The 19,618-nt window shown below is 36.7% G+C and overlaps 2 protein-coding genes across 2 annotated transcripts; one reads left to right on the plus strand and one right to left on the minus strand.

Annotated features, from left to right (window-relative positions):
- Positions 1-211: 211 nt before the first annotated feature.
- LOC109063002 (C-X-C motif chemokine 10-like) lies at positions 212-2,126 on the minus strand. The gene is made up of 4 exons (XM_019080087.2): positions 1,796-2,126; positions 1,023-1,149; positions 747-857; positions 212-627 (listed from the first exon to the last, which is right to left on the minus strand). Exons 1-4 carry the CDS (start codon positions 1,860-1,862, stop codon positions 552-554), a joined length of 381 nt encoding a protein of 126 aa, XP_018935632.2. The 5' UTR covers positions 1,863-2,126; the 3' UTR covers positions 212-551.
- A 6,075-nt stretch (positions 2,127-8,201) lies between these two features.
- On the plus strand, positions 8,202-19,434 carry rufy3 (RUN and FYVE domain containing 3). The gene is given in 18 exon segments (XM_042724547.1): positions 8,202-8,906; positions 12,366-12,539; positions 12,729-12,846; positions 12,937-13,038; positions 13,139-13,262; positions 13,423-13,487; positions 13,572-13,637; positions 13,747-13,816; positions 14,403-14,495; positions 14,639-14,722; positions 14,859-15,026; positions 15,506-15,603; positions 17,409-17,528; positions 17,864-17,987; positions 18,076-18,152; positions 18,235-18,259; positions 18,344-18,421; positions 18,694-19,434. Coding segments are annotated over 18 exon segments (1,908 nt in total). The 5' UTR covers positions 8,202-8,728; the 3' UTR covers positions 18,838-19,434.
- The last annotated feature ends 184 nt before the right edge of the window (positions 19,435-19,618 follow it).

Consider the following 19,618-nt stretch of genomic DNA (forward strand, 5'->3'; position numbering starts at 1 on the left):
ATGACAAAAAGTGTATTGTTGAAATGAATTTTTCAGTTAAATAAAATCTGTATCAATAGATAGCAATAGACTACTGCAAGATGAGAGAAATGTTTCGTTGTAGTAGTTATTGGGAGACTGAATGGACAAGGTCCATTGTGAATCATCCTTATTTAATCAAAAACATATTTATTGTTTTATACTCATATTCTTAAGTAAACAAAACACCAAATTAGCTTGAATTATTTTTATTTCATGGTTATATAATCCCACACAGATTTCCTCTAAATGAATTAATAAAAGTTAAAAAGTGAATAGAGTAGTAATTATGGACATAAGCTATCCAATACTTTTACTAAAACAGCATTTCATCTCAAAACTCAAAAATATCAATGTGCTCATCATTTCTGATAGAACAAAATGTTCACTGGCATCAATTAAAACAAGCCTGTATTAGTTATAGTTTAATCAGAGAAATGTTTAAAATCACAAAACAGTAAATTGATATAAAGAAAAAGAATACATTTATGGCTAAATGGCTTTGAAGTCTTGTGTATAATAGCAGAGTAATTTCAATAACCACCCTTGTTGTCAAACTTCTTAATCTTCTCTTTTCTTCCTCTGTTCCTTTGCTTTTTGTTTGGCTTTCTATGAAGATAACACAATGGCACGGAATTGAATTCTAATAACATAATATATAAACAAATACATTATAATTGGTTGTATACATTCAGTGAGTAGTAGTGTAACAGTGAAGTATATCTCACCCTTTGCCCTTCAATAATCTCTGTCCTTGCCACTCATTTGGATCCAAACACACCTTTAACCTCTTGTTTACCTCCTTTCCTTTTCCCTTTCCTTTTGCAATCACAGTCAATCTAAGATCAGGAGGAAAAGACCGAAACAAAAGCAATTGTTTTATTATGCAGTTGTGGGCTTGCAATTGTTCATTACAATGCTCATTAATTATATCGGATGTCTAGTAGAAAATACAGATTTAATAAACAGTATCTTGTAATAGGATTTATAGTATGTATACTTACATAATCTCTGTCTTTGAGCAAGAGGGACTTGGTGGGAACATTTCAACTGCATGAATCCATCTGGGCTTCACTGCTTTTGTAAGATTTGTTATGCATAAGCAGCGCTGTGATAACCCCCCTGCTTGCCCTATAACAAAGTTAAGCTTAAGGACTAATGTACACAACAGATCCAGAGCAGGAAAACTATTGTTCCAAGCCGGTAATCACTGATTGGATTGACATACAATAAAACTAATAACAAAATACACAAATAAGGAGATATTTGTTATGATGCATATTGTATATGTTTAATAGAAACACTTCATTTAATCAATGACATTAACAAACATAAGATCTGGTGGATCTCTGGAATACTTCATTCTGACTGGACAATCACTGCTTTCTGTGGTCAAATATTTTTGTATAGCGACTGATAAGATGCAGAATTTTTCAATAAGGACAGACTGTAGATTATTCATTACAGTCCATTCAATGCTTAAAAATGTCATATTTTGATGCATATATGTTCATATAGTTTAATGAAACACAAACTGTTTGTATCACAAACGCTAATCTTTTAAGTTTTAATATTTCCTTAATTTTGTAATGGTGTGTCAGATTGTCCTCAAAAAGAAACTTTGTTCAGACATCTTCCTGGACAACAATCATCTTAAAAAAAAATAATAATAATAAAGTTGCATGTTAACAATGTGTGTTGAAGGGTTAACTAAAAGGCTTTACTAATTGTTCTGTGTATATATGATGCAAATGTAAGACAATAGATATCAGCTTACCTGCAGAGTGTGTAAGAGTCACTCCAAACACCAGAGCACACAACAGTGTGAGAACAACCTGATTCATGATTCACCTCACAGGCAGCTCCAAAGAAAAGTTTCCTTTTTATACAGTCCGTTCCTTATAAAGCACAGACTTACTTTCATTTTCCAATCTTCCAATGAAATGTTCACAACAACACATACATCATCCTTAAGGATGAAGTTGCATGGCCAGAACACAGATTACCACTTGTTTTAACATTTGAAAGATATCTACATTTAAAAGTCACTAAAGACTATGTAGAGAGAAAGACAGCACAAAGAACACATCATCATTATTATTAATATTTATTTCTTTTGCTTAAGGCAAGAAGAATACATTTTTTTGCCAGTCAGAATAAACCTTTTCTAAACCTTGCTTTTATTATTATTGCTTTGGGTTATTAACAAGGTCTTATAGTCAAACATTAACATTCACCACCACCAAATTAATGATAAAAACATGCTTAGCATTGGTTACTTATTTTGTAATGTTTGCCTTTTGGGAAGAGACTGTATTTCCTCAGAGTATTTAATTGTATTGAACTTGACTGTGCAGAGAACTGAGGATTTCAGATTTTTCTCTGTTTTATTGGTCATATGTGCAAATGTTTTTAGTAAAACCTAATATTATTAGTGGTGTATGTGTTACAGATAGGCATGATCATATCATGTGGCGTGTGAACAGATTTAAAGAAACAAAAACTGACATGCCAATAAATTGATTACAAATATGTAATTAAGACTCTTTATTGAAACAAAGCCAAAATATCAAACTGGTCACTTATAACTGAAAGCATTTTTTTATTAATACATTGTTTATCAAACACCACTTCAGCCAGATGTAGATGTTTTTCGTACATTTAGAGATGTTACATACCATATGTGACATCAAATTAATAAAAAACAATGTCCAGTGTTTGGACAAGAGGAATGATTAGTGATCAGTAATAGAATAAATATGTACTCTAAAATCATGTAGTAAAATGTATGCTTTCACTTAATTTTCTACATTCATTGAATTTCTGAAAGCAAGATGAAACAATGTAAAAAAGTGAGATTTGAGAAGGTTGAAGATTTCCTGCATCTCAAAAGAAGGTCACAGTCATAAGATGAGAGGCTGATTTATTTGTGGCCTCTTTGTTTTCTTTCCTGTTCCTTACTTGTGAAGATAATGGAAAATTCAATTCAGTCCCTGTGACAAGGTTATTGAGGGGAGTGGATGGCTTAAGAACTGAACTGAAACTGTCAGTGGTGTGTGATGAAATGGCCAGAATAGTTCTGAATTAACTCTAGAAATTAGCTGGCTTAGAAGTGAGAAATAAAGAACTAGTATACTTAAAACAGGGAGCTGCAAACATGAATGAGTGTAATTATTCTAAAGCAGGGTTAGGGTTAAGATTTTCCAGGCAGAAAATGTGTAACAAAATTCTGTTTAACAAAACCAAAAGGGTAAATCTGATACAGTATGTGTATGCTGACACAAACAGCCAGCATCGAGTAAACTATAAGCAAACAAGCAAATAAACGTAAACCCAGGAATCAAGCACAATGGAACAAAGAATATGAGCAAAAGATCATAGAACAGAAAATCTAGGAATTAGTAACAGGAAAAAAATACAATTCTGCATAAAAGAAGGGAAATGCAGCTGTATTGTAGATAATCACAGAAATGAACAAAGAGGAGAGACAAAATATGATAGATAGATAGATAGATAGATAGATAGATAGATAGATAGATAGATAGATAGATAGATAGATAGATAGATAGATAGATAGACCGATGGCGCTCTCTAGTGGTACATATTTGTAAAAATGAGCTATGGTGAAATTATTCGACGTTTATGAGAAATCAGCCTATAGTGTTCTCACCCTTTTAACTTTTCTGCATGACTTCTTCATTTATTTTTGCTACTTTTTCCCCTGGTTCCAGATCCAGACCTTCTATAAACTATAATGGTGCTAACAAACGTGAAATAAACATTTTGCACACAATTTTAATATGATTTTACCCCAGTTTGTTGAAAAATTATATGAAATATTATTTAATTCTGTGCAGTTAGGAGAATATATAAAATACTGGCTATGAAATAAGTCTAGCAAAGCAAAGCAAAGGAGACAACCACTGTATTGCAAAAATGTTTAAAATGTCACATAATCTATGGCAGAAATAACACTGTTGTTAAGCTTCATGAGTTTTAGTTAATGACTGAATTTTCTTTGGGTGCATACATGTCCACTGTTTAGTAGACAGTTAAACAAATTAGAAGCATGTTAAGTGCATTCAAGAGTATTTTAGTTATATTTCTGAGAAATAATAAAGCAAGAGTAAATTTCTGAGAAATAAGAATTAACAGGCCCACAAGTAACTCTAACTGAAGAGACGCCCATATTTTTCCTGATTGGTAAGAGCTGCTTTCAGTTCTTTAAAATTGAATCCTGCATATCTAAGAAATTGCTGTTCGGTAAGTTACTGCTCAGTTATATAACAACATGATAAAAAAAAAGTCATTTAAATTTAGTGTCCAGTAGTGACATGTTCGTATAGCCTACTGTTGTGAAGTATGGTTTGTCCTCCCGCTGGGCGCCGCGTTGCATTCTGGGACGTCGCGGCCATGTTGATGGCGTCGTGAATGTAAACATACAGCAAGTCGAACGAGAAGAAACAGAGTTGGGAGAAAGAAAAAATATGTTAAAATCGCGAAAAGGTTGTGGGATTTACAGGGATACGCTAAGTAGGGATGCCAGGGATCGGTATGTGGACAAAATCGGCACTATTAACGGTTTGGATCAATATGAAAAACCCAACAAAGAGTGGAGCACCCGACGACGAGTTGCTGCCGCACTTTTGCATTACAGATATCTTCGGCTACCTTGTTTGTTTTGTGAGCGCCTACACTTCAGAACAGTTCCGAGGCTACAAGTCATTGGAGTCTCATGTGCAGTTCACAAATGGATGGGTTAAGGAACTGCAGATCATAAAGCCGGCAAACAGTATACAGTAATCGGACAAAGGTAAACTGCACTCCGCCTAGTTGCTAGTTTACTAACCGTTAGTGCTAACAACCATTCACATGTACTTTTAACTAACTTATGTGTTTCAAAAGTTTATTTAGTAGCTGTCAACCCTCCCCGTTTTTTTCCGGGGTTCTCATGTATTTGAGCTCTTTTCCCGCTGTCTTCCCGTTGTAGTATTTTCCTGTAAAATATCCCGTTAGCCCTTCCATCGGACCTGTCAGTCTCTGTGCTGTTGTCCTGTTGCTACACAGTTGCCCTTCCAGCAAAACAGATATTTTCAAACCATCATTTTGCTTAACGTTACTTGAAAGCAACCTTAGCGTGATATTGGCCTTCTTAAGATAACAGCGTGGTTGTTGTGAGAGCACGATTTCACACCAATGTAAGCAAAGTCACGTTAGACATAGCTTCACAATCTCGCATAGTTAATGCAGCAGTTTTGTGGTACGAATTTTTGCTGTCAGCAGAGGGACAGCAACAGAAAGATGAATGTAGAAATTTTCCGGTTTTTTGGATGAGTAGCCCAGGAAATTTCCCTTATTTTCAGTGTTTACTTAAGCTATATAAATTAATATTCAGATATTATACCTCACTTGGTCTCCGTGGTCGCGCCTCCAAGCAGGAAAGCAGTGGCAAGTTAATCCATTTTTTTTCAAAGGGCGATTATGTGTTGCGCTATTACACCCCACAATACAGCAACGGTTTACCATGGTTGAAATAGATTTTTAATTAATCAAATTAAGACACACGGCTGAGAGGGAGTATGTCTAAACACTGCGCAGTAGTAAACACTGCCAGTAAAGGAGGCCATCAGCATGCCGCCCACCCCAAAAAATCTCACCCCCACCACAAAAACATATTGAGGTCAAAGTGGAATGATGCTGTGCTGCTGTTCCTTTAAACGCTCTCACCCAGCTGATGATATGCGTCACACCATTTGACCCGTATTACAATAACATCTTATTTCTTGATTGTTTTGGCCGCGGATTTAGGAACAACACAGACCACAAGCGAGTCGTAGTGTATAACTGTCCAAAACAGTCCTGAATTATAAACATGAGCTAGTTTCCACTGAGCGCTGAATGCACTTGTGTTTACGCAGAGCGGTCACATGAACTTGAACTGAAGATGGCGGACCACAGCTCAGGAACATCGGAGCAGCACAGCAGTGAAGTTTCAGAAACTTTAGTGTCATCTAATGAATTTCTCAAACCCCACATGCAGGGCAGCGATGGACAGAGAGCCAACAGTCCAGAGGACTCGCTTTCTCCTGCCTCGGTGATTTACTTTAAGGAAGCGCTAACTTATAACTCAAGTAACGTTATACAGTTTACAGAGACGAGCTCTTCTCTTCCTGCCCCAGTGCGATATGAATTCCAGATTGAGAAGATTAACAAGAAAGCACGAAGTGAGTATATGTTATGGTCGTCTGCATATGGGCTTATCTGATAGGATCTGATAGTGTTTGTTTCTCTTGAACATGCTGCGTTATTTGACACAAGCCTTGTGTTTCAATGTCAACAACATTGCACAATGACAGCCACTGCGACGTTCATGCAAGTTTGCAGTTTCTGTCTTTCTTAGACTGGTGCTTTGTTTTGTTTTTTTGAATTTATGACTTTTAATTCATTAGTCAATAATAACCCACAGCTAGCACAAACTGTCATCAGCTCGCATGTTAAATATTAAACCTCGTGTACGGATGTAGGTATCCACAACCTTAAATTGTACAAATCGGATAAATGTATCCTTGAGCTCATGTGAAATATTACTGGTTGAGTGTGCGTCCTGGTTATTATTATGGTCAGATTTGGCTGATTCTGAATAGCTAGTGAGCTGAGCTGCCTACCTTGCCCACATTTTTGGCCATCATAGTCATGCTGTAAATGACTGGAATGCACGTGATGATGCCCAAAACTGCTTTCTGTGTAGGTAGTCACTTAGTTTTCTGTGTTTTATAAACATTCTTTTGGCGTGTAACAGATTTTTTGAACTATTTGAAAAGTGGTCTCTTAAAAGTCTGTTTTGCAGTTTGTGCTGTGATCTTACATCCAAACCATGACTGTCCTTTTTATAAATATATGCATTTCAAAAAGTATGTCAAATGAGTAGGATGTCTAAATATGCAGTATTCATGAAACCGTATGCAGACAGTTCTTGCCTGCTGAGATTTCTTTGTGCAAGTGTGCAACCAGTTTGCTATCCCATAAATCCACAAGAGCCGAGTAGCTGTCGGATCTGTGAAGCTCTGAGTCCTGCAGTTTTTTTTTTTTTCTTGGTTAAACTGTACTTGTTTAACAACACCCAAGTAAATTATTTTCACAGTTTTTCTTAGTACATCACAGGTCAAAGAACATACTGGTTGAAGGCTGATGGTAAAATGCCAGTTACATCTGGAAAATGTACCATTCTATTCAGTTGCAATGGATTCATGAGCAGCTTTTTTAAAAAGCGTTCTTTTTGAAGAAATTAAAGATTGGAAATTATTTTATTATTTTTGTGGAAAAAGTGAAAATGAAAACACTGCATATTTTTTCTTTCTTTTGTGATTGCTTGCTTCAGAGGGTTAAATTAGACTCATACAGCCATTTGTCACACTTTGTGAATTATTTAGCTGTGCAGTATTATGGTTCAATATCTGTAATAATATATCTTGCTAAGAGCTGCATCACTGAATGATGTCATGTGACATCTCCACATTACTTTAGTATTTTCTTTTACATGCATTGAAGCTTTAGAGATACACTACCATACAAAAGTTTGGGGTCTAAGTTTTTTTTTTTTTTTTTTTTTTTTTTTAAGTCTCCCTTGATATGATCAATAATACAGTAAAACTGTAATTTTGTGAAATATTACAATTTAAAATAACTGTTTTCTGTTTTATTAGATTTTAAAATGCATACCTGTGATGGCAAAGCTGAATTTTCAGCAGCCATTACTCCAATCTTTAGTGTCACATGATCTTTTAGAAATCATTTTAATATATTTGATGCTCAAGAAACATTTCTTCTTATTATTAATTGTGCTGCTGCTTAATGTTTTTGTGAATTTAATTCAGGATTATTTAAAGAAAAAAAGAACAGCATTTATTTGAAATATAATTGGTTCTCTTTTCAAAGGAACTTTCAAAGGTTTAAATGTGATCGTTTTTACAGAGTACTATCCATACAGTTTTCTTCATCATGTTTGTTTCATACACAGTTTAATATGAGTGGCCAGTTTGCTCCTCTTCAAGATGTCTTTCGGTTAAATGTTCTGGTTCTCAATCAATAGTACTTCCATCCTTCTCTTGTGCGGCATGTGGATCTTTGACAGCAGCTCCCCCCTGCATCTGACAGGCCTCCCGGGAGCTGTGCCCCCCTCCACCATCTACTCACGTCATTCCCACAAACCTCCTCAGCATCACGGCAGCCATCTTGGTCAACACCCTCCCATTTGCAGCGCATGCAGCCAATCCAATGAAAGCAAAAAGCTGGGCTATGAGGGAGGGACTGAGAGAGAGAAAGAGACATCTCTGATTGTAGCTGCGCTGAGGCTCACACAGCATCTCATTCCCCTGGCTGTGCTGAGCCAGAGAGCGCTGAAGCCTTTATTCACACGGAGGATTTTAGCTGTCGCTGCTCATTCACAAGGCAAGGCCATTGAGTTCCGGAAGAATAGCATCCTTTCGGCCAGGTTTGCCGTGGACTGCTTGTTTATTTTCCCCTCCTTCTTTCTTTGTTTCCTACTGTTTTTTCTTTCTCCTTTGTGCTGGAGAAGACTTTTGCTTGGACTGGATAAAAAAAACAAAAACAAATCTCATTATTCCTATTCCCTGCTCCTGACTTTTCACTGAGGGCCGCCATCGTAAGTGTTGTTGTCGTCGCAGCAGCAGCAGCTATCAGCTGAGTCACCATGTCTGATCTGACGCCCCAGAGCGAGGCCCCCACCCCCACTACTGACAAGATCACACAGGCTGCCAGAGAGACCATCTATCTATGCAACTTCCGCGTGTCAGTGGATGGTGAATGGCTGTGCCTGCGCGAGCTCAACGATATCTCGCTAACGCCAGACCCCGAGCCGGCTCATGAAGGTAGGCGCACAGCATCACTAGGCCTCTGTGGCTCCTGTCTCACTGGGCGGTGCTGGCCCAACCTTCCACCATCATGCTCTCAGCATTCCCACAGGCCTGCCTGGAAATGTAGTTTCTACGGAGAACAAGTGTTTTTTTTTCTCACTGAGTGATTTGAGAGAAGCTATTCATATCCTGTTTTATTCTAATTAAATTATTGTCACATTGAACAAATTGAGTATGTGCACTGCACTGTCCAGAAAATCCCTCAGAACAAAAGTCCCTCCAATAAACGAACAAAAAAAAAAAGAAATAAAGGAAAATAGGTTTTGACAGACTGTTAGACTTTTAGTGTCATTGACTGCAAGACAATTTGGATTGTTGGTTATAATTTTTTAAACAATGCTTCATACCTAAAAAGCAATGACTGTAAAGATAACTATAATGATAACTATATAAGCATTAGGGTTGCAAAGAGGTGGAAAATTTCTGGTAAATTTTCTGAAACTTTCCAAAAATCCCTGGAATATTCCAAAAATCCTGGAAAGTTCTGAAATTTACTGGAAATATTCCACCTTTTTGCAACCCTAATTAGCATACACACCAACAGAATATAAAATTTGGTTCTTATTATTAGTGCGTGCTACAGTTTTGTTCGAGCTCTTTAAAGCAGGATGGATTCTGATTGGCTGACAGTGTCTTTATTCTTCATCATCTGGAAAACAATCAGTCTGAAAGTTATCCCAACGATATTGTTCCTCTGTATCATTATAGCTGTGGTGTGGACTTCCCTATTCTCATAATTAGAATGAGTATTAAAACTTTATAGTTATCGTGCGTGGTGTGAACCGGCCTTTAACAAATGATTTAATATTGTTTGATATGTTCTTTTGCTCTGTAGAGTTTAATAATAATAAGGCATTTTGCAAATTTGCTTATCATTTGGATTTCATTTATTCACTTTTCTGAAGAGAAATTGTTTTCTAGAATAGTGATGATGTCAGACCACACAATTGTTTTGCTAATCCAGTGCATTACTGGAGAGTCACGGCTTATCATGCCAAAGGTTAAAAGGTTAGCATCATGTGGACACAGTACTGTTGCCCTGGAGACAGGCCTGGGATTCCCACTCAATCAAACGTATTGAAGGCATGTAATCAACTGGCAGTAGAGAAGATGTAACCAGGGCCACTAACAGCAACAGTTCAGTCTAATGTATTTTATCTTCACTGGGTGAGCAGGAAACAGGCATGTAGAAAGACAAAGGAATAGAAAACATTATCTTATAAGGTGTGTTTACAGAGTCATCCTCTGAGATGATTGTATACTACAGAAGTTGTTGTTTGTTGGTCAAGCATTTTCACAAATTGCATCACCTTTGGACTGTGATAAACATCTGACATTTTTCATGTCACATCGGCCCCCAGGGTTCAGAGCCAACACAAGTTAAGACAGTACAATATCCTCAAAGGTCTCTCTGTTATTTTTTTTTTTCATAGACGTTTTACAACAAATATTCTCTTCAGTTAAACCAATGCATATCAGTCAGTACTGGTTAGTTGCCATTTTGCAGTTGATCTGTTTCACTGCATGCAGATGTTCACTTATGGTTTTTTTTATTTTTGTTTCTTCTTTTCCCTCTCAGCCAAGCGACATAGAAACTCTATGAATAAAAAAAATAAAAATCTGTCATGATTTACTCACCCTCATGTCATTTCAAACCTGTGTGACTTTCTTCTGTGGAACATAAAAAATATATGTTTTGGACGAAAATGTCATGTTTCACAGAAGAGAGAAAGTCATACATGGAAACTAATAAAAAAAAAAATAAAAAATACAATTTCTTTGTATAAAAATGTCCCTTTAAAGCTGTCGTGGAACGAATCTAACAAAAAAAATATATTATTCTAGTGCTGTGGATAAAAAGGAAATATTACATTCTTTCCTGAGGCCTTCTGTCAAACAACCGTTTTAGATAAGTTGCCAATAGTGTCTTCCAGGACAAGTAGAGCATTATTTGAGCTTCTTCTAGTGTAGTCAAATTACTTCATAGTAACTGTCTTCTGATCCAGATTTGCTGACTTGTTATAATACTGGCTCTAAATGACCATCAACACTCAGTTTGCTATTAATAGTCTCTGTTGTATTTATACAAAAGTCAACAACCACATTAACAACAACACAAATTTAATACACTTATATAGATTCATATTTTCACTACAAACACAAATTTCCTATAACATAATGTGTATTCCCTCTTGTTGTTGCTTTGGTTTACTCCCATGATGTGCATGACCCAATCCTTTTCTGCTTTTTTCTGTTTTCCATTGCCTTTTGCAAAGACTCATGGGAGGATTTCACAGATTTGGTGGAGCAAATGCAAATGCTTGATGAGTTTAAAGGTGCGTATGGTGGCATCACTCCCCTCAGTCCACCTCATCCTTGCCTTGGGCACCATCCTAAAACCACAGCTGCATGGCCGTGCAGCCCTGTCTTTACCAACCAGCCTCCCTGAACTGCACATTCGCACCACAGCTTCCAAAGCTTTACCTCTTGTGCTCATGTTCTTTTGTTCTCTTTATTCGTCTCTTTTTCATTGTCTGTTATCTCCCTTCCTAATGGTTTGATGTTTCCATCAATAGCTTTATCTCTGTGACTTTTTTCGCTAGCTCTCTTTGTAGCTAGCATAATATTTGGCTACCCATTTGGCTGGACTGCTCTTGTCTGGCCTGTGTTTTTTTTTTTTTTTTTTTTTTGTGGCTGTTTCCCTGCCCCGCCCCATTCTCTGGCTGATTTGGCATGATGATCACATGGATTTACCAGCATTTCATACTATCAGTGATCAATTTCTGGTTCTTCAGATTTATTCCCTGTAGAGAGACATTCAACATTTATGATTCAGACACTTCTTATGCACTAAAAAACACACTTAAACAATCTCTGTCCTTGCAGTGAAATAGTTTGGTTTCAGTAATTTGTATAACCTTTGCATAGATGCCTTTCTCTCACCCAGCAATGTCCTCATGAGAAAGGTCACTGCTATTCGTGAACAGACATGGATTGAGAGTCTTAATGATGAAATGATTGCATTACTGTGGGTGTGTTTTGGTTTAGACAGGGTGAGGCTTGAGAACTCAAACTCGAAATTCAGTTCAGTAAAAAGGGATTTACTGTAGTGATTGATTTACTGTTGTGATTCATTGTAAGGTTGCATTAAGATTATCCTGAAAACAACAGGTTTCAAAACAGAGATGAGATGGTGGGATGAAATCTGTGTGCATTTGAGGCATTTCACATTGCATCAACTACAATTTCATAAGTCTTTGCCGGACGTAGAGGAAACCATGTAGCCACAGTCAATGGGAAGTTCTCACAAAGTCTTTCTCTGAGAAAACCCTCTTGTCATGCTCAAACCTGTTAAATACTAGATGAATACTAGAGAATGATGTTTTAATTCATGCTTGAATTTTTGATTTCCAGATCCCAAGGACCCCATTGCCATCGAGAGGCTTAACCTGATGAACATGGCCAAGCTGAGCATCAAGGGCTTAATTGAGTCTGCACTGAACCTGGGCCGCACACTGGACTCAGACTATGCCCCACTGCAGCAGTTTTTTGTCGTCATGGAGCACTGTCTGAAACACGGACTTAAAAGTAAGCGCAACAAATCCCAACCCAATTCTGCTGTCCTTAGAGTATTCTCTGGTCCTCATTTGTATCCATTACACAAAAATCATCTGCTCATTAATTTTGATAATTACTGAGTGTACAGGATTTTGGAATGCAGTGTTTATTCAGTCTGCTTTAATTTTTTTTCTTAGCATATACTTTTTTTTTTTATAGGTAAGAAGACGTTCCTTGGCCAGAATAAGTCTTTTTGGGGTCCTCTGGAGCTTGTAGAAAATTCAACTTGAACGTTTTATTACATCAAATCCATCTAAAAACACACTCCCTTTCTCAATCAAAAAGATGTTTTCAACATGAACATGTTGTTGTTGGTTTTTTTAAGGCATACTCTGTTTCTGATTCTAAAGTTGTTCTTTTATCCCAGAACCCCTTTAGGAAGAGGCAGAGCATGGCTTCGTCTGGCCTTAATGCAGAAAAAGCTCTCAGACTACATGAAGACCATCATCAACCGAAAAGACCTACTAAGGTACAATAACAGCTTTTGGTCTCTAGTGTAAAAGTCGTAATTGTGATTTTGCAACCAAGTTTTGTGAATGTCTTATATTTGATGTTGTTGTGTTCCTCAGTGAATTCTATGAGCCCAATGCTCTTATGATGGAGGAGGAAGGAGCTGTGATCGCTGGGCTCTTGGTGGGCCTGAATGTCATTGATGCTAACTTGTGTATGAAAGGGGAAGATTTAGACTCACAGGTATCTGTTAGTTACCATACATGAGTAATGAAGGGATAGCAAATGATGGAACAAAGCATTATATTTGTTCCATTTTTTTTGTCCTTTCAAGGTTTTTCTCCAAAGTGTGCTGGCCAAAAGGCGATACAGTGTAATAAGATCTCCTCTACTCTCTTAATAGGTTGGAGTCATAGATTTTTCCATGTATCTAAAAGATAGCACACACAGCAGCAAAAGCACAGAAGGGTGAGTCCTTATTCAACTCCCTCAATGGAAGCTAATTGTTGAAGTCTGACAGTTATTGGACTCAAAGCTGCTCTTTGCTTGCAGTGATGGACAGATTACAGCTATTCTTGACCAGAAGAATTACGTTGAGGAACTGAACAGACATTTAAGGTGCAGTCCCTTTACCCAACATCAGACTTGTGGAGTGTGTTTGTGACTAGCTGCTCATTTGGAAAGCATGAGCAATCTGACATTGTAACTCTAAATTCCCCTTTCCCAGTGCGTCAGTGAATAACTTGCAAGCCAAAGTGGATGCACTGGAAAAATCCAACACAAAACTCACAGAGGAGGTGGGTAATAATTATTATTGAATGGATTACTGAAGATGTGGTAAATATAAGAGCGTAATAAACAAGAGACAAATGATTTACATAACTGAAAGATAATTTACATGTAAGCAGAACTGAATTCACATCTCATATTCATGCACACATATTAATATACAAAAAAAATCAAAATCATTTTGGTCAGTAAGATTTTTAAATGTTTTCCAAAGAATTCCCTTATGCTCACCAAGGCTGCATTTATTAGATCAAAAATATAATACCATGAAATATTATTACAATTGAAAATATCTCTTTTATATTTGAAAAGAGCTATTTTGAATTTTCAGCAACAAATAAAAACCTTTTGTAACTTTACTGTCTGTCTTTACTATTACTTTTGAACAGTTCAATGCATCTTTGTGATTAAAATTATATATAATTTTTTTTTTTTTTTAAATAAGTCAAAAAGTGCTGACCCCAGAATGTTTTATGTGGTTTATTGACACAGTTTGTGGAACTTAGTAAAGTAACGAGATAACTAGATGTGAATAGATGCTAGTAATAATTTCTTGTTTCAACTGCTTGTGCATGTGTTGTTCTTGGTGTCTAGCTTGCCGTTGCAAACAACAGGATCATCACTCTGCAGGAGGAGCTGGAAAGGGTGAAGGAGGAAGGCTCTTACTTAGTGGAGTCTAATCACAAGGTGAAGAACAGTTTTGTTCCCATAGTGCTGATCGTTAACAATCATTCAATAGAACAACATTGATTGCTACTCATTAATCAAAAGTAACACACAAAACCATAAAACTCCATTGCAAACACACAAAAACCTCAAATATAACGAAGGCATCAAGGGCAGATGGCACTGCAAACGGTCAAGTGCTTGGGGAAACTCGCAAACAGCTCAAAGAGGAAACTCAGCTCAGACTGGTGAGTAAACCATTAATGTGAATATCTTCAAATTAATCTCTGATATGAGGTCTTCAGAGAATCGAGTAAGTGTTCTTTCGATTAGAAGTCTGAAGAACCTGAATCCTTGAGAAACTGTGTTTGTATGTTTGTGTAGGATGTCGAGAAGGAGCTGGAGGTGCAGATAGGCATGAAGCAAGAGATGGAGCTGTCCATGAAGATGCTAGAGAAGGACATCTGTGAAAAACATGATGCTTTGGTGGAGCTCAGACAGCAGTTAGATGAAATGCGTATACTCAACCATGAGCTCTCCATTAAGTCACAGGTATGCTTAAACATCTTATTTAGTTATATTTTTGAATAACTAAACCTGGCTCTCGTCATAAACATAGCCACAGAGGCTGACAAGGCGCTAAAAAAGGAAGAAAACAGTCACATGTATTAAAGAGAGATACACGTTTCCATTAAAAAACATGCTTTTCACAATTCACAGGGTTTAACACTGGGACGCCAAATTGTTTCACACTCCCCATTTTAAAAGGTTACACTATGGTGGAGTGACAACGAAGTGATCTGATTTGACAGTACCAAAATAAAGAAGCAAGTAGAGTTAGACTTGTGGTGCCAAGTCACATTTCAGGAATTTCTATTCATCTGTCTGAATCCTGATGTTGCTTTACAGGGCTTGTATGTGTAGAATTGTTAATAAGATTAAGAACATTACAATTATTTTAGTACCACTTACCTAATGTAGCAAAACTGCATTTATTTTTGAGTGTGTGTTTGTGTTTGTCTGGCTTGTAGAGCTCAGAGGCCAGCGCAAAACAGAAAAGTGACATCATCAGCCGCTTGGAGGAGAAAACAAACCAGATGGGGCACATTATTAAACAGCTGGAGAGCAGGTAAAGGAGTCTTAACTACATAAAAACAGCATTTAAAAATGACATTTACACTGCAAAACAAAGAATGGGGTTCAAAAGTCTGAGAGCACAAGTGAAAATGCTTCTTCTAATTTCAATAAACAATATATAATATAGGAGCATACTGTATATACTGTATGTCCACAATATTATCAGTTAATATTGACCTATACTAATAAATGCTTTAAAGGTTCGTAAATTTTTTTTATAGTTTAAATAATTTTAAAGCAATTTATAAAGTTAATGAATTGAACCTTAAATCGTTATAAAACAAAAAAAATGTAAATTAGATTTTGAATCATAAATTTTCACTGTGAACTTTTGAATCCCACCATATATAACTAATTTCCCAAAAAAGGTTATTGTTCAGGATGGACAGATTTCCTTGATCAGTGAATGATCAAAACAAAGACAAGAGTGCAGATCACATATGTAGAGCACAAACAAGACAAGTCCACTCTTTCCTGTTTCAATTCTGTTACCAACCTGTAGGAGGCAGCAGATCTTCTGTTTCTACAATAACTTCCGCTCTCTGTCTCTGTGTTCTCTCAAACACTTCTTTGCTTTTACCTGTTCATTTGACATTTTTCACATGCTCATTCTTTTGTGTTTCTAAATCTTTTTCCTGCGCAGTGAGAAAGACATGGCTAAACAGGCACGAAACTTGAACACAGCTGCAGGAAAACTCCTTCAGAGGCAGCAATAAAATGGTCATAGACTAGATAGTTTCCAAAAAAAAAAACTAAATTAAAAAAAAAAAGATTCTGCATAACATAGATAACTAGGGTGCTTATTTTATTACTGAGTTTCAGATCCATTGCCGTTATTCTGTCTTTAAACCGGACTGAAAACTACAGATCTTGCTTCTGTGTCGCCCACAATAAAATACATCTTACATCATATCCAAATATCCTACACCTAATCCACCGCTCCATTCTCTAGTCTCCCGCTGTATTCAAAAGCCAAAGTAAATTGCAGCTGTTTTGAACAGCTTAGAACAAAGATGACAGACATGTACATTTTAAGTAATGGAAATGCATCTCTCTAATATCTTTACTTGTCAATGCTGAAAAAATACTTCTCAACCATAACCCAGTTCACTACAGCACGGGGAAATATTCCTAACAAAATTGTACAATCGTTTTATACTCTATATAAAAGTATGCAACACCATATTATTTGGTTAAAAGTCTTTGACCTGGATTTTTGACCAACCTGCTTAAGTTTCATGATGTTGAGTGCTTTGATGGATGCCCAAGCTGACAAACAGAGTGTGTTTATTTCAGGCATATTCAGGAGGTTATATTAGCTTTTTTTTTTTTTTTTTTTTGGAAGAAATGATGTTGAGTACAGGATGGCGTGCCTGGATTATTTTACTGCTTATTGTAAAATTAATTGAAATCTGAATTTGATGCAGTGGTAGTTGATGCCAAATGTCAAAGCTTTGGAAAGATATTTGTGACACCAGGCTTCACGGGTTCTGCAAAAAGTCTGGATGATGAAATCCTCTAAATTGTGAACAGACTGAAGTGTATGTAGACATTTAGATGTGAAATGTAGTACAAACATAGCTTAATAAAAAATACAAAAAAAATCAGACACTTGTCAGACTACTTTGCCTTCTTGAGCTTTTACGGTTTCTGCTCTAGCCACATGCTTCCTCCTGTCCATGCTTCCCAAGTTCCTCCCTTAGTTCTTCTTTATGCTTTTATTATTCAGTTCATCTTCGTTTCCCATGGCTTTTAGTTTTCATTTCACCTCATTAAGTTAATGTGGCCCAACTTCAGATGTAAGAAGGCGGAACGAGAGCGGGACCTGGCTGACGAGGCCAATCGACTCTTCAAGCAGGAGTTTGGAGACAAGATTGAGAGTCTGCAGGAAGAGGTGGAGCAGTTACGGAGACAGAGGTACTGAGATTTACTTATTGTTGTAATGTTACATATACTGGTCAACCAATATATTTTGTTTCATATCTAGTAAGCAGATGTTAGATAATAATAAGAAATGGTACTTAAGCACCAAATCAGCATAGTAGAATGATTTCTGAACGATCATGTGACACTGAAGACTTTAAGATGTTTGTCACTGATCTCGTCACTTATTTAGCAGTGCTTTTTGAACCCTGGCTGAAGCACAAAAGTTTGTTTTCATTCTGATTTAACCAGATGATTGCACAGCCACTGCTAATGATGTGAAAATTACAAACATATTAATAAAGACCTTGTTCTTCTTGATATGATAGATGGCTTTTGGAACAAGAGCTCAGGAAATGGCGAGAGAATCCTGGAGGCCACATACCTGAAGCTCTGTTAGGAAAACCCCCGCCTCAGAGAGACATGAGACAGCATGTGGAGGACATCAGAAGGGTGAGACCTGCTTTCCGCTTTAGTGTCACTCAGTTCTGAATATAGAGTGTGCTGTTCCCTGAAATTCAGGCTTTTTGTTTTTATATAGGAGTTGGAGTCTGTTAAAAAAGAAAATGATACATTGCGTTCTGCGTTTGAGGAAAAGTCAAGTCTGAGTTCCAGTTTGTAAGTCTTAAATGCTGGATCAGTTGCATACAACTCTATTTATCTACTGAATGTTATTAAAATTAAACTGTCTTTTTCTCAGGACGCTGTCACATGAAGATGAACAGGTACTCTAAATTTAATCAGTAATTAAAACAAAAATATCAGAGGTTCCCTAGAATAATTTCTTATTTTTATATCTTACTTGACAGGACCAGTCTCTTAGTAAAAACACTGACCCTACCATCTGCCCGATGTGTGAAAACCAAGACTCTCTGACTACACCTAAGGTACACCAAGCAAGGAAATTTGAACATTTAAGCAACAATAAAACAAAATCCTCAGCAAACTAATTATTGCTTTTAATAACATGTTATTAAACTACACTACTGTTCAAAATTTTGGGTAACACGTATGTTACAAAAGATTTCTATTTAAAATAAATGCTGTTCTTTCTAACTTTAACAATAACAGAATACAAGCGCAACTGTTTTCAACACTGATAATTGTAAGGAAATGTTTCTTGAGCACCAAATCAACACGTCTTTTATTAACATTTCAGAGGCAATGTAAGAACTGCAGTGGTGTGTTCTGTGAGAACTGCGTGGCCAATGAACTTCCTCTGCCCTCCTCCATCAACCCTGAACACGTGTGTGACGTTTGCTACTCACAGTTACTGCAGCAGTACGCGTCCTCCCCTTCCTAAGGGGGCGCTCATTTCTGAGCACAGATTATTCTGGCAGTAGTTGAATGGGTAATCCATGACCAACGACACATCACATTCTAAATCGTCAATCAGTACCAGATATCAGTTAAGCAACATATCAGTTATTTTGTTTGCATACAACAGTTGCCAAAAAGGGATTCTTTTTACAAGCTTTTGTGGGAAATGCTTTAAAGATTTTCATGATTTCATATAATTCTTGAGGATGAGTGAAGCTGTCCACTGAGTGGATTTATGTAGTTCTAGTACTTGTCTCCATGTCATTCATTGCAAGCAGGATATACAATAACAAAATAGTGCCATATTAATAGAATGATTTAGGACATGATGGATTGTAGATGGGATAGTGTCAGCTTTTTTGAAAACTATAGCACTAAACAGTGCACATGAACTAACAGTCCAAAACTCATCAGTTGTCTAAGATACAATTCAAACAAAACCGCATATTATGGAGCAAGACCATAATTGAAATTGAAATAAAATGAAACTATGTAAAGAGATAAAAAGGTAGTTTTATGCCTGTGTAATAATGCATTTTATTCTTAATAGCTGAACAATAAAATTTTATTATAACTTGGATTTCTCAGTCGAAGTCATTTTATACATGCATGCAATATTTATGACAGAATTAAAGCTTGGTGAAAGACAGGAATGGCTTGGTGTGTTTGGGTGCTCCAGTGATAAACAGCACTTACTTACATCTGCATCTCATGTGTTCCATTAAGTTACAAGTACAACAATGGAACGGTTACTGTTTTAAAAA

This window comes from Cyprinus carpio, chromosome B5 (genome assembly GCF_018340385.1).
Source record: "Cyprinus carpio isolate SPL01 chromosome B5, ASM1834038v1, whole genome shotgun sequence".
Taxonomy (NCBI): domain Eukaryota; kingdom Metazoa; phylum Chordata; class Actinopteri; order Cypriniformes; family Cyprinidae; genus Cyprinus; species Cyprinus carpio.

Coding starts and splice junctions, on each gene's coding strand:
- LOC109063002 (XM_019080087.2), bottom strand. CDS start 1,862: ATGAATCAGGTTGTTCTCACACTGTTGTGTGCTCTGGTGTTTGGAGTG. Junction 1,150..1,795: donor GACTCTTACACACTCTGCAG/GTAAGCTGATAT, acceptor ACTTTGTTATAG/GGCAAGCAGGGGGGTTATCA. Junction 858..1,022: donor TGCTCAAAGACAGAGATTAT/GTAAGTATACAT, acceptor TCCTGATCTTAG/ATTGACTGTGATTGCAAAAG.